The sequence below is a fragment of the Pan paniscus genome, chromosome 1 (genome assembly GCF_029289425.2).
Source record: "Pan paniscus chromosome 1, NHGRI_mPanPan1-v2.0_pri, whole genome shotgun sequence".
Taxonomy (NCBI): domain Eukaryota; kingdom Metazoa; phylum Chordata; class Mammalia; order Primates; family Hominidae; genus Pan; species Pan paniscus.
In genome coordinates, this window is record NC_073249.2 from 28,858,378 (window position 1) to 28,872,007 (window position 13,630).

At 39.4% G+C, this 13,630-nt stretch overlaps 1 protein-coding gene across 5 annotated transcripts in view; it reads right to left on the reverse strand.

Moving 5' to 3' along the window:
- The window catches only part of MARK1 (microtubule affinity regulating kinase 1), a 136,479-nt gene extending 123,068 nt beyond the window's left edge, over positions 1–13,411 (reverse strand). For 3 of the 5 annotated variants that reach the window (XM_003807176.5, XM_008959232.5, XM_008959231.5), the window contains exon 1: positions 12,642–13,396. In XM_003807176.5, the coding sequence (XP_003807224.1) occupies positions 12,642–12,692 (51 nt within the window). In that variant the 5' untranslated portion in view covers positions 12,693–13,396. Of the gene's footprint in view, positions 1–12,641 lie in introns of all 5 variants that reach the window. The other 2 variants (XM_003807177.5, XM_063596997.1) reach the window with 2 other exon arrangements.
- Positions 13,412–13,630: the final 219 nt, after the last annotated feature.

A 13,630-nucleotide genomic window follows, 5' to 3' on the forward strand; every position in this document is an offset into this window, starting at 1 on the left:
ATGATAGAATAACTAGACAGAAGATCAACAAGGAAACAGAGGACCTGAAGAACACTATAGAACAAATTGACCTAACGGACACATAGACATACAGAGCATTCCACCCAATAGCAGCACAATATAAATTCTTCTCAAGCACACACAGAACATTCTCCAGGACAGATAACAAAAATACAACAGCAAAACTTATGGGATGCAGCAAAAGCAGTACTAAGAGGGAAGTTTATCGTGATTTCATTTAAAAAACACCTACGTTAAAGAATAAGAGGCTGGGTGTGGCGGCTCTTGCCTGTCATCCCAGCACTTTGGGAGGCCAAGGTGGGCAGATCACTTGAGGTTGGGAGTTTTAGACCAGCCTGGCCAACATGGTGAAACCCCGTCTCTTCTAAAAATACAAAAATTAGCCAGGTATGGTGGCAGGCACCTGTAATCCCAGCTACTCAGGAGGCTGAGGCAGAGAATCACTTGAACCCAGGAAGCAGAGGCTGCAGTGAGCTGAGATTGCACCACAGCTCTCCAGCCTGGATGACAGAGCAAGACTCTATCTCAAACAAAAAAAAAAAGAGAGAGACCTCAAATAAATAATCTAACTCAACACCCCAAGGACTAGAGAAAGAAGAGCAAACTAAGTCAAAATTTAGCAGAAGAAAGGAAATAAAAAAGATTAGAGCAGAAATAACAAATTAGTGAATACAAAAACAACAGAAAAAAATCAACAAAAGACTTGGTTTTTTGAAAAGATCAACAAATTTGACAAACCTTTGACTAAGAAAAAAAAGATAGGACTCAAATAAATAAAATCAGAAATGAAAGAGGAAATACTACAACTGATGCCACAGAAATAAAAAGGATATAAGATACTACCATGAATAATCATATTCCAACAAATCAGATAACATAGAAGAAATGTATAAATTCCTAGAAACATATAACTTACCGTGATAGTTAATTTTATATGTCAATTTTTCTGGGCTGAGGAATGCTCAGATAGCTGGCAAAATATTATTTTGGGGTATATCCAAGAGAGTTTTTCCAGAAGAGGTTAGCATTTTGATCAGCAACTGAACAAAGCATATACCTTCATCAATGTGGGCAAGCATCATTCAATCCATTGAGAGAGCCCGATTGGAATATAAAGAAAAAAAACGGAAAATTTATTTCTCTCTTCTTCAGCTGGGATATCCATCTTATTCTGCTTGCAGGCATTAGACCTACTGGTTCTTGGGCTTTCAGACATAGACTAAATTATATCACTGGTTTTCCTGGTTCTCCCACTTTCAGATGAAATACTGTGAGACTTCATGGCCTCCATAATCACATGGACCAGTTCCCATAATAAATCTTCTCATATATCTATATACAGCCTATTGGATTTGTTTCTCTGGAGAACCCTAATAAACCTACAAAAACTAAGTTATGAAAAAATAGAACATCTAAACAAAGCTATAACTAGTAAGGAGATTGAATCAGGAATCAAAAACCTTCCAACAACAATAAGCCCAAGACCAGATGGCTTCACTAGTGAATTATACTAAACATTTAAAGAAGAATTAAAACCAACCCTTTTCAAACTCTCCCCCAAAAAGAAGAGAAGAGAATACTTCTTAACTCATTTTATAAAGCCAGCATTACCATGATAAAAAACCAGAGAAAGTCACTACAGGAAAAAAAAAACTACAACTCAATATCCCTAATGCATATCAATATAAAAATTCTCAGGAAAAAAAAAAAAAACCTAGCAATTCAATTTCAACGGCACATTAGAAGGATCACGTACCACGCCCAAGAGGCAATTATCCCTAGGATACGAGGATGGCTCAACATACAAAATCAATGTGATATATACCACATTCATAGAAGGAAAATTAAAATTGCCTGATCATCTCAATAGATGCAGAAAAAGCACTGACACAATTCAGTACCCTTTCATGATTAAAAACACCACTCAACAAAATAAGAATGGAAAAAAATTACATCAACATAAAAAAGACCATATATAAAAAGAGCATTGATGCAAAAATCCTCAATAAAATACTGGCAAACCGAATTCAGCAGCACATCAAAAAGCTTATCCACCATGATCAAGTGGGCTTCATCCCTGGGATGCAAGGCTGGTTCAATATATGCAAATCAATAAATGTAATCCAGCACATAAACAGAACCAAAGACAAAAACCACATGATTATCTCAACAGATGCACAAAAGGCCTTTGACAAAATTCAACAACACTTCATACTAAAAACTCTCAATAAATTAGGTATTGATGGGACATATCTCAAAATAATAAGAGCTATCTATGACAAACCCACAGCCAATATCATACTGAATGGGCAAAAACTGGAAGCATTCCCTTTGAAAACTGGCACAAGACAGGAATGCCCTCTCTCACCACTCCTATTCAACATAGTGTTGGAAGTTCTGGCCAAGGCAATTAGGTAGGAGAAGGAAATAAAGGGTATTCAATTAGGAAAAGAGGAAGTCAAATTGTCCCTGTTTGCAGATGACATGATTGTATATCTAGAAAACCCCATTGTCTCAGCCCAAAATCTCCTTAAGCTGATAAGCAACTTCAGCAAAGTCTCAGGATACAAAATCAATGTACAAAAATCACAAGCATTCTTATACACCAATAACAGACAAACAGAGAGCCAAATCATGAGTGAACTCCCATTCACAATTGCTTCAAAGAGAATAAAATACCTAGGAATCCAACTTACAAGGGACGTGAAGGACCTCTTCAAGAACTACAAACCACTGCTCAAGGAAATAAAAGAAGATACAAACAAATGGAAGAACATTCCATGCTCATGGGTAGGAAGAATCAATATCGTGAAAATGGCCATACTGCCCAAGGTAATTTATAGAGTCAATGCCATCCCCATCAAGCTACCAATCACTTTCTTCACAGAATTGGAAAAAACTACTTTAAAGTTCATATGGAACCAAAAAAGAGCCCACATCGCCAAGTCAATCCTAAGCCAAAAGAACAAAGCTGGAGGCTACCTGACTTCAAACTATACTACAAGGCTACAGTAACCAAAACAGCATGGTACTGGTACCAAAACAGAGATATAGATCAATGGAACAGAACAGAGCCCTCAGAAATAATGCTGCATGTCTACAACTATCTGATCTTTGACAAACCTGAGAAAAACAAGCAATGGGGAAAGGATTCCCTATTTAATAAATGGTGCTGGGAAAACTGGCTAGCCATATGTAGAAAGCTGAAACTGGATCCCTTCCTTACACCTTATACTAAAATTAATTCAAGATGGATTAAAGACTTAAACGTTAGACCTAAAACCATAAAAACCCTAAAAGAAAACCTAGGCATTACCATTCAGGACATAGGCATGGGCAAGGACTTCATGTCTAAAACATCAAAAGCAATGGCAACAAAAGCCAAAATTGACAAACGGGATCTAATTAAACTAAAGAGCTTCTGCACAGCAAAAGAAACTACCATCAGAGTAAACAGGTAACCTACAAAATTTTCACAACCTACTCATCTGACAAAAGGCTAATATCCAGAATCTTTAATGAACTCAAACAAATTTGCAAGAAAAAAACAAACAACCCCATCAAAAAGTGGGCAAAGGACATGAACAGACACTTCTCAAAAGAAGACATTTATGCAGCCAAAAGACACATGAAAAAATGCTCATCATCACTGACCATCAGAGAAACACAAATCAAAACCACAATGAGATACCATCTCACACCAGTTAGAATGGCAATCATTAAAAAGTCAGGAAACAACAGGTGCTGGAGAGGATGTGGAGAAATAGGAACACTTTTACACTGTTGGTGGGACTGTAAACTAGTTCAACCATTGTGGAAGTCAGTGTGGCGATTCCTCCGGGATCTAGAACTAGAAATACCATTTGACCCAGCCATCCCATTACTGGGTATATACCCAAAGGACTATAAATATGCTGCTATAAAGACACATGCACACGTATGTTTATTGTGGCACTATTCACAATAGCAAAGACTTGGAACCAACCCAAATGTCCAACAATGATAGACTGGATTAAGAAAATGTGGCACATATACACCATGGAATACTGTGCAGCCATAAAAAATGATGAGTTCATGTCCTTTGTAGGGACATGGATGAACTGGAAATCATCATTCTCAGTAAACTATTGCAAGGACAAAAAACCAAACACCGCATGTTCTCACTCATAGGTGGGAATTGAACAATGAGAACACATGGACACAGGAAGGGGGACATCACACTCTGGGGACTGTTGTGGGGTGGGGGGAGGGGGGAGGGATAGCATTAGGAGATATACCTAATGCTAAATGAAGAGTTAATGGGTGCAGCACACCAGCATGGCACATGTATACATATGTAACCAACCTGCACATTGTACACATGTACCCTAAAACTTAAATTAAAAAAAAAAAAACTAGGTGATAGGATGATCTGTGCAACAAACTATGCCACATGTTTACCTATGTAACAAATGTGCAAATCCTGTACATGTACCCCTGAACTTAAAAATTGAAAAAAAAAATAACAATAGATACACTTAGAGACTTATCTATGGAGATACTCATCAAGGTTATTTACAGTACAGAAATGGAAAAACCTTCAATATCTAACAAGAGAGGACTGGGGCCGGGCACAGTGGCTCACGCCTGTAATCCCAGCACTTTGGCAGGCTGAGGCAGGTAGATCACCCAAGGTCAGGAGCTTGAGACCAACCTGGCCAACATGGCGAAACCTGTTTCTACTAAAAGTACAAAAATTAGCCAGCCATGGTGGTGTGCACCTGTAATCCCAGCTACTGGCGTGTGCCTATAATCTCAGCTACTTGGGAGGCTGAGGCAGGAGAATCGCTTGAACCCAGGAGGTGGAGGTTGCAGTGAGCTGAGATTGTGCCACTGCACTCCAGCTTGGGTGAAAGAATAAGACTCCATCTCAAAAAAAAAAAAGAGAGAGAGGACTGGTTAAATAAATGCTAGTTCACCCACTCTAATGTAGCCATTGCAAATGATAAGGTTAGAAACTTAAGGCATGGAAAACAGTCATAATTGTATAAAATGTACACAGTAGTTTATAAAATAAAATGTATTGTGTGGGGGAAAAAAAAGCCCACAACTAATATAAATAACACTCAGTGGTAGAAAACAAAGGTTTCCCTTTAAGACCAAGAACAAGACAAGGATGCCCATTCTTGCCACTTCTATTTAACATAGTATTAGAAGTCCTAGGCAGAGCAGTTAGACAAGAAAAAAATAAATAAATAAAAGGTATCCAAATCAGAAAGAAGCAAAATTATCACTGTTTGTAGATGAGATTATCTTATATGCCGAAAACCCTAAGGATTCCAAATACCAAAAAAAGAACTGCTAGAAATAATAAACAAATTCAACAGTTTCAGGCTACAAAATCAACATACAAAAGTCAGTTACATTTCTACGCACTAACAAAGAACTAACCTAATGGCATTTTTTACAGAAACAAAAAAAAGTATAAAATTCATATGGAACCACAAAGGACCCTGAATGGCCTAAACAATCTTCAGAAAGAACAAAGTTAGAAGCCTCACACTTACTGGCTTCAAAACATATTACAAAGCTATGGTAATCAAAATAGTATAGTAATAGCTTAAAGACAGAGATATACACTAAGAACAGAATAGAGAGCTCAGAAATGAACCCATGCATACACAGTCAAATGATTTTCAACACGGATGCCAAAAATTCACAATGGGTAAAGGACAGTCTTTTCAACAAATGGTGCTGGGAAAATGGATATATATATGCAAAAGAATGACACTGGACCCTCATTTTATATCATACACAAAAACTATCTCAAAAGGGATTAAAGATTTAAATTTAAGACCTGAATTATAAAATCCCTAGAAGAAAACATAGGAGAAGAGCTTCATGATATTGGTCTTGACAAAGATTTCTTGTATATGATATCAGAAGCACAGCCAACAAAAGCAAAAACAGACAATCAGGACTAAATCAAACTAAAAAGCTTCTGCACATCAAAGAAAACAACAGAGTGAAAAAGCACACTACAGTATGAGCAAAACTATACGCAAACTTGATTTAAAAAAACTTGATTTTTAAATGTGCAAAGGAGTTGAATAGACATTTCTCTAAAGAAGACATACAAATGGCCAACAGGTACATAAAAAGATGGTGAACATCACAAATCATCTGGGAAATGCAAATCAAAACCACAGTAAGATATTTACTTTACAACTGTTAGGACAGCTATAATTTTAAAAACCATAAAACAAAAATAAAATAAAAACAGAAAATAAACATTGGTGAGGATGTAGAGAAATTGCAACCCTTGTGCACTGTTGGTGGAAATGTAAAATGCTGCAGCTGCTATGAAAAACAATATGAAGTCTCCTCAAAAAATTAAAAATAGACTTACCATTTGACCCAGTAGAACTACCATATGACCCAACAATAGAACTAACATATGACCATTTCTGGGTATTTATCCAAAAAACTAAAATCAGGATCTTGAAGAGATCTTTGCACTCCCATATTTACTGAGGTATTATTTATAAGAGCCAAGAAGTAGAAGCAACCCAAATGTCCACCCGCAGATAAACAGATAAACAAAACAAGGTACATAATACAATGGAATATTATTCAGCTATAAAAAAGATAGAAATCCTGTCATATGCTATAACATGGATGAACCTTAAGAGCATTGTGCTAAAATGAAATAAGCCAGTTAGAGAGGATAAATGTTACATGATCCCATTTTTGTGAGGTATCTAAAGTAGTCAAACTCATCAAAGCAGAAAATAAGAATGGTGGTTGCCAGGGTCTGGAAATAAAGGGAAATAGGGAGTTGCTGTTCAATATGTACACTGTTTCAGTCACACAAGATGAAAAATTTCTAGAGATGTGCTGTACAATATTGTGCCTATGGGATGAAATTGGAGGTCATTATGTTAAGTGAAATAAGCCAAGTACAGAGAGACAAATATGTTCTCACTCATATGTGGGAGTTAAAAAAGCGATCTCATGAAGATAGAGAGTAGATTGGTGGTTAACAAAGGCTAGAAAGGGTTAGTAGGAAGGGGAGGATGAAGAGAGATTGATTAATGAGTATAAACATACACTTAGAAGGAAAAAGACCTCGTGTTCAATAGATCACTGAGGTGACTATAGTTAACTAATCGATTGTACATTTCAAAATAGCTAGAATAATTTTAATGTTGCTAGTATAATGAAAAGATCAATATGTAAAGTGATAGATATCCCAATTGCCTTAATTTGATTATATGAATGTATCAAATTAACACATATACCCCCAAAATATGCACTAATAGATCTAATACATATCATAAAATTAAATAAAAAATAAGACGTGAAAAAATAAAAAAATAAAATTGCCACCTTACCACCACTAAAATCTACTCCCTCCCCACCAAAAATACTGTACTGCACACTTAAAAATTTGTTAAAAGGGTGTATCTGATGTGTGCTTTTTACCACAATGAAAAAAAATTCAACAGATAGGTTAACAGGGTTATATACAGCTGAAGAAAGATCTAAACATATATGGTAACTATAGTATAGGTTATACTACAGATTGGAGTACAGATAAACAGTGAAATAGGAGGAAAAAAATAAATGACAGGTTAAACATGAAGGATAGAATGATAAATTTTAGCACATCTAACCAGAGTGCCAGAAATACTATGCAGAACAGAGGTAAGGTAACATTCAAAGACATAATGGTTGGTACATTCCCATAACTGATGAGACATATGAATCCACACAAGATAGAGACAGACAGAAAGGATCACACACCAAATAGCAGATGACTCCTGAACAGAAACAATGTATATCAATAGACAATGGAATACTACCTTCTGAGTGGTGAAAGAAATCAAACTATCAACCTAGAGTTACAGACCAAGCAAAGCTATCGTTCAAGAATTAGGGCAAAATATGTCTTCAGATCTAAAAAAGTTCATCACTAACAATCCTGCACCAAAAGAACTTCCACAGATATTCATCAGGAAAAGAGAAAATGACACCCAAAGGAAACAATGAGATGGAAGAAGAAAAATAATAACAACAACAACAATAATAACTTTAAAATCATGTGTCTAATTCTATATGAACTGGATTTTTATAAAAAAAAAAAAGTAATAGCATGTAGGTCAGAAGTGAAGTGACAGACATTAAATACATTTCTTCTTCCAATGTATCGCCCTGCACACCCACTTTAGAGACCACTGATGTGTACTATATACATCCACCACTGTTCAGCTACAACAAACAACAATATTAGCTGCAATCATTTCAGAAGTCTTGTTAAAACAATGAGACAAGCCATAAAGGATTTGTAAATTTGATATAAAGGGACAAGTGCAAGGCACTCCACACAGGAAACAGTAAAGGTTCAGAAGTAGGGATAGGGACGGCATACCCGGTTCTTCCTCTAATAAAGTATCTTATACCATTTCATATGCTCTTCTAAAATCTATTTTTTTTTTTTTAAAAAAAAGGGTTCACACTCTGTCACCCGGGCTGGAGTGCAGCGGTGTGATCTTGGCTCACTGCAGCCTTTATCTCCTCGGCTCAAGCAACCCTCCCACCTCAGCCTCTCTAGTAGCTGTGAATGACTACAGGCACACACCACCATGCCCAGCTTATTTTTGTATTTTTAGTGGAGACAGGGTTTCTCCATGTTGCCCATGCTGGTCTCGAATTCCTGGATTCAAGCAATCCTCCCACCCCGGCCCCACAAAGTGCTGGGATTAGAGGCATGAGCCACTCTTCTAAAATCTTTAAGACACAAACAAAACAAAAGAAAACAAAAAAACACTTTCTCGAAGTAACAGCATAAATACAGTAATGGTGGAAGGTGTCAGATTTTCATTATTCACCTTGAAGGATAGAATTATTAACCTTGGGTAGGTCACTAAATTTTCTCTCTGAAGGCTTCATTCAGCCTCTCAGGTTGTAATACGTAATGTCTACCCTCACCAATGTCACCAATATATTTTGATGATAAATGAAAAAATTCAAAGGGGGTGCTACAGCACTGATTTCTTATATACTAGTACTAGTCACTGTGCTGGGCACTGGCAACACAGACTAAGGGAGACAAAGTCAGGCAATTAGATGCTACGTGATAGGTACTGTGACATGTGAAGGATGCACAGAAAATCCAAGGGTAGTGACAAAGGTATGCTTTCCTCTCGCTTCTTCATGCCATTAACAATGATTCTCAAAAGACAAACTACTGATGGCAACCTTAGTTACAATAGGTAATCATTATAATCACCGCCATGAATTTCAGTATGTCACAAGACTCAACATCGAGTCTTTTTTTATTAAAGGCTTTTTAGTCTAACTGAATTCAATTTTAAAACATTCCAAGAAGTAGTCAAAAGAGTTTTCTTCATACTGATCAAAATTTCATCACAGAAAGCTAGGCTGAGCATTTTTGACCCATTAATAATTAGCATAATCGGAGTTTTTCCCAAATACTAAATTTTTTTTCTTGTTTCATTAAAAAACATGTAAGAGTAATGATAATATATTATCTATATCCATGGTGGAATTATCCAAATAAAATCTACCAAAAGAAAAAAAGAGAAATCTTTTTTACTCTTTTTCTGGACTTACTGTTTATAATCTAAAATCAAACACATTTTGCATAGATTCTATTATCTGCAACACATTTTTTTTACTTTACTACAAAGTGTTTATTGCCTTAAAAGTTAATCATTGGTTGTCCTGTTGTATTTAGCCCGTTGAGGCCTATTAACAAGGCACACACAAATCTTTCATCAAAGAAAATACTCCTGAAAAAGTACACATAGACTGTTCTTAGAGAAAAGCAATTCTTTCTCATTCTACTATATATAGTAGTAGTATATAAGAGATCAGTGCTATAATATTCCTCTTTTGGGATTTTTATTTATCCTGAATATATATTAGTGACACTGAGAAGGGTAGATATTATATATTCCCAAGGACACAAAATCCAAATACGTTATATGGATGACCAAAGAAATGTTTATATTAACTGCAAACGACAACGAAATATCAAGATGGTGTTTTAAATTACTGTATTTGTTGATTTTAATTTCTAAGGAAAATAAAATGTTTTTAGTTAGTGTCCTTGATATACCAAAGGACTTAGAACCCTTTAATAGTCATATGAATATAAAAGTTTTGTAACTATTTTTAAAAATATGTCATGTAATTGAAAATGACTATAAACAAAAATACATTTTGGCTGCCATACTGGCATTAATATATTAGCTAACAAGCAGGTTTGTTACTTTATTTCATCGATGAGAAGTAAAAATGGATGATGCCATTTACTACCAACTAGAGAATAAAGAGAGTCACCAATGGTGATTTCGTAGCCATCAGTGGTGGCCTCTTTGATAAACACCTATAATACCTATAAACCAATTTAGCCCTATTTACACAATGTCTTCTACCATACATTACTTGTTTGGGATTATTATCTCTTCTGTAAGCTCCTTGCAGGGAGAGACCTTATCTTAAACACTACTTCTATATCCCCTTCCCAACCCTTTACCTAAAAAATGAACATGCTGAGTGCATACTTATTAATTGACAGGTGTCGTATAATAGATATTTTCCACAGCAATTAGGAGAAAATAAGGTGTGGGTAAAGTAAGCTAAATGGAGATATCATTATGTACAACACAATAAGGCCCAAGACCATAAAAGTGACTTTGAAATAACATGTTCAGAAACAGCAAATCAGTTTATACAGCATAATCATTTTCAGAAGGTACTCACAACAAAATTTATCATACTATTATTGCTTAGCTTTAAAATCCTTTTTTGTGTGTTCTTACATGAGACGCTGCATTTTGTGCTATTCCTTAATGCATATTTCTATAATTATATCTCATGTCTTTATGAAGTACCTTATTCATACAAGTATGAGAAAAGCTATACTATTCAAAATCTAAAAGAAAATAAAAACAATGTATTTTCCCACTCCTCCTGGGTTAACACATACAGTAATTTGCTAATAAAAACAAAGGTTATCATCTGTCATACTTTTCATTCACACTCTTGAATGACAGGCATTTTTTTAATGTTCCTGTTAGAAAAATTCTGTGCCAACTCGGCTTTAAAACCAACTTAAACCAAAATATCCATCTTTTTCTCTGAACTTGTTCGATCTCTCAATCAAAATTATGTATCAATTATATTTTCTAAAATAGTTATGATGCAAATGAAGTTCTAATTTATGATAGCAGCAGCCTTACACTATCTTTCCCATTTTAAATGCACGGCGCTAGGGAAGACAAAAGCATACTCTGAAACATCTTCACAGGTCCTCTAACAATGGTCTCTTAGTAGAATTTCTTCTCTCTTTGTATAGTTATATTAAATTTCTGTGCTTCCCTCCTAAGATGAAATCATCTGTTTATACCCCTCCAACAACTCAGAAGTGAGCTTGTATCCTTTCTCTCATGCCTTTTGTCTAAGAACACCAAAGCGCTTCGTTATTTTATTTTACCAACCCCATGAAGTCAGTGGTATATCAAAAGCTGGACGGCTGATGAGATAACTAGACAGAGAGCTCTGGACAGCTGACCAAAACTTAGTACCCCTCTAGGTCCTTAAAATCAGTCGGAAAATCAGCCAAGCCCTATTTACAGGTCTTGAGTGTTTTAAACAAAAACAAAAACAAGAAAACCTTCCCACAAAGGAACTTGCACACACACACACAACTGTACTTTTCAGAAGGTGGAAATACAAGGGATCTTGTTCTTTTCGTTTTTCAAGAGTTTAAAAGCCCGGCACATCTGCATCTTGATAACAGCTCCAGAGGGCAATCTGATCAAAGACACTGAAAATCCCTCCCTTAAAGATGTGCACCTTGTGACACTCCAAGGAGGAGAGATATTTAAAGTAAAACCTGCCCTGCATCATTATCACTGACTTAAGGAAGAGATTAAAAAGCCCTTGGCTTCATGTGGCTTTTCAACATTTTGCTGTAACCCCAGGGCCATAGATGCTGTTCGTGAAATTCTTCTACTCATCCCTACTAAGAGTGTCACAGCAGTATAAACTCATACACAAACACGCACACATCTCCACTTCCATTCCCATCCTTCTCCCTTTGGTGCCCATGACCCAAAATGTGGACACAATGTTACAAAAAGCAAAGTCATGGGGCAATGCGGGGGGAGGAGGGGAGAGTGCAAAGGATTGAAAGATCCAGAAAAGCAAGAGTGTGAGAGGTAGCCGGCTCGTCTGCTATTGTAAAGCAGCATTCATTCGGGTGGGGGCACAGAATGCAGAGGTAGAAATAAAGCAATCCTGACTGCCCACTCTGCCATCCCATTCTGCTTCTCTGCCCTCCATCACCCCATCCGCCCCTGGAGGACCACCTCCGAGCGAGAGGGCGCCACTTACGGTTCCCCACCCTCACCCTTGAGGGGAAACAAGCGAAATGGGGTTGGAACGAAGAATAGGGCTGAGCAGTGGGTGAGGGTCATGCCGGGCTCCAGGTGGAGACCTTGCCGCGGGTGGCCGCGCCGAGGCACGGGGGACGGCCCAAGCGCGGGTGAAGTGGGGATCAGAGGAGGGTCTCGCCCCCACTGCTCCCGAGGGAGGCTCCGGTTACTCACATTTTCCGTGTCCCGCTCGTTCACCGTCGGCAATGGCGTCCGGGCCGACATTTTGTGCGGGCAGCGGGGTCTGGCCGGGGTCTCGCCGGCCGGGCTGTGGTGCGGGCCCCGGGGGGCGACAGGAAAGGGGTGCGGACGCGAGCACAAGGCCGGGGCGAGCGGCTCCCGCAGGCCGCGGGGCGGTGCAACAAGCGGCCCCGGCGGGGGAAAGAGGGAAGAGGACGCGGAGGAAGAGGAGGGGGAGCCGCTTCCCGCGGCGGCGCCGCCGGGGTATGCGGACAGTAACGAGGGAGGGCTTCGGGCGAGGCGGTTGCCCGGCGCTGGCGGGGCGGCGAGGCTGGCAGGATGCGGCGCCGAGGGGTGGGAGGCGTGGAAGGGGAGCCGGGAGGCGGCGGCGAGCCCCGCTAGGCTCTCCGGACCATGGGTGAAGGTGAACCCGGTGCCTCAAATCACTGCCTGGCGCGTCCTGGCGAGCGCCTGGGCGTCAGGAACCGCGGCCCTGACAGCGTCGCCCGCGCCGCGCCCCGTTCTCCGCCTCAGGTGTGCGGCGCCGCCCGACCCAGCCGCATCCACGCGCCCGGGGCCCAGCGGCGGCGGCGCCCGATCCCCCGGCGCGAATGTCTCGGCTCGGTCCGCGCGGTCACAGCCACCGCCGCCGCCGCGCCTCAGTCAGGAGGAGCGGCCCGAGCCGGCTGCGCGCGGAGCAGCGGGCGCGGCACGCAGCGCCCAGAGGCACTTGGCGGCCGCCGCCGGGTGGGCGGGCGCCAGCCGAGGGGGCCTCTCCATTCATTCCCTCATTAGGGATGCGGGGCCGCCTCCTCCTCCTCCTCCTCCTTTTTCTCCTCCTCCTCCTCCCGCGCTCTCTTGCCCGCCTGTCCCTGTGTTTATTTTTGTTTCGTGCCCCACCCGCAGAGTTTACGGTCGTCTAAGAGCCTCTGGTGGTTTTATTTTTATTCGTGTTTGGTTTTTGCCGGGTTGAGGGTGAGAGA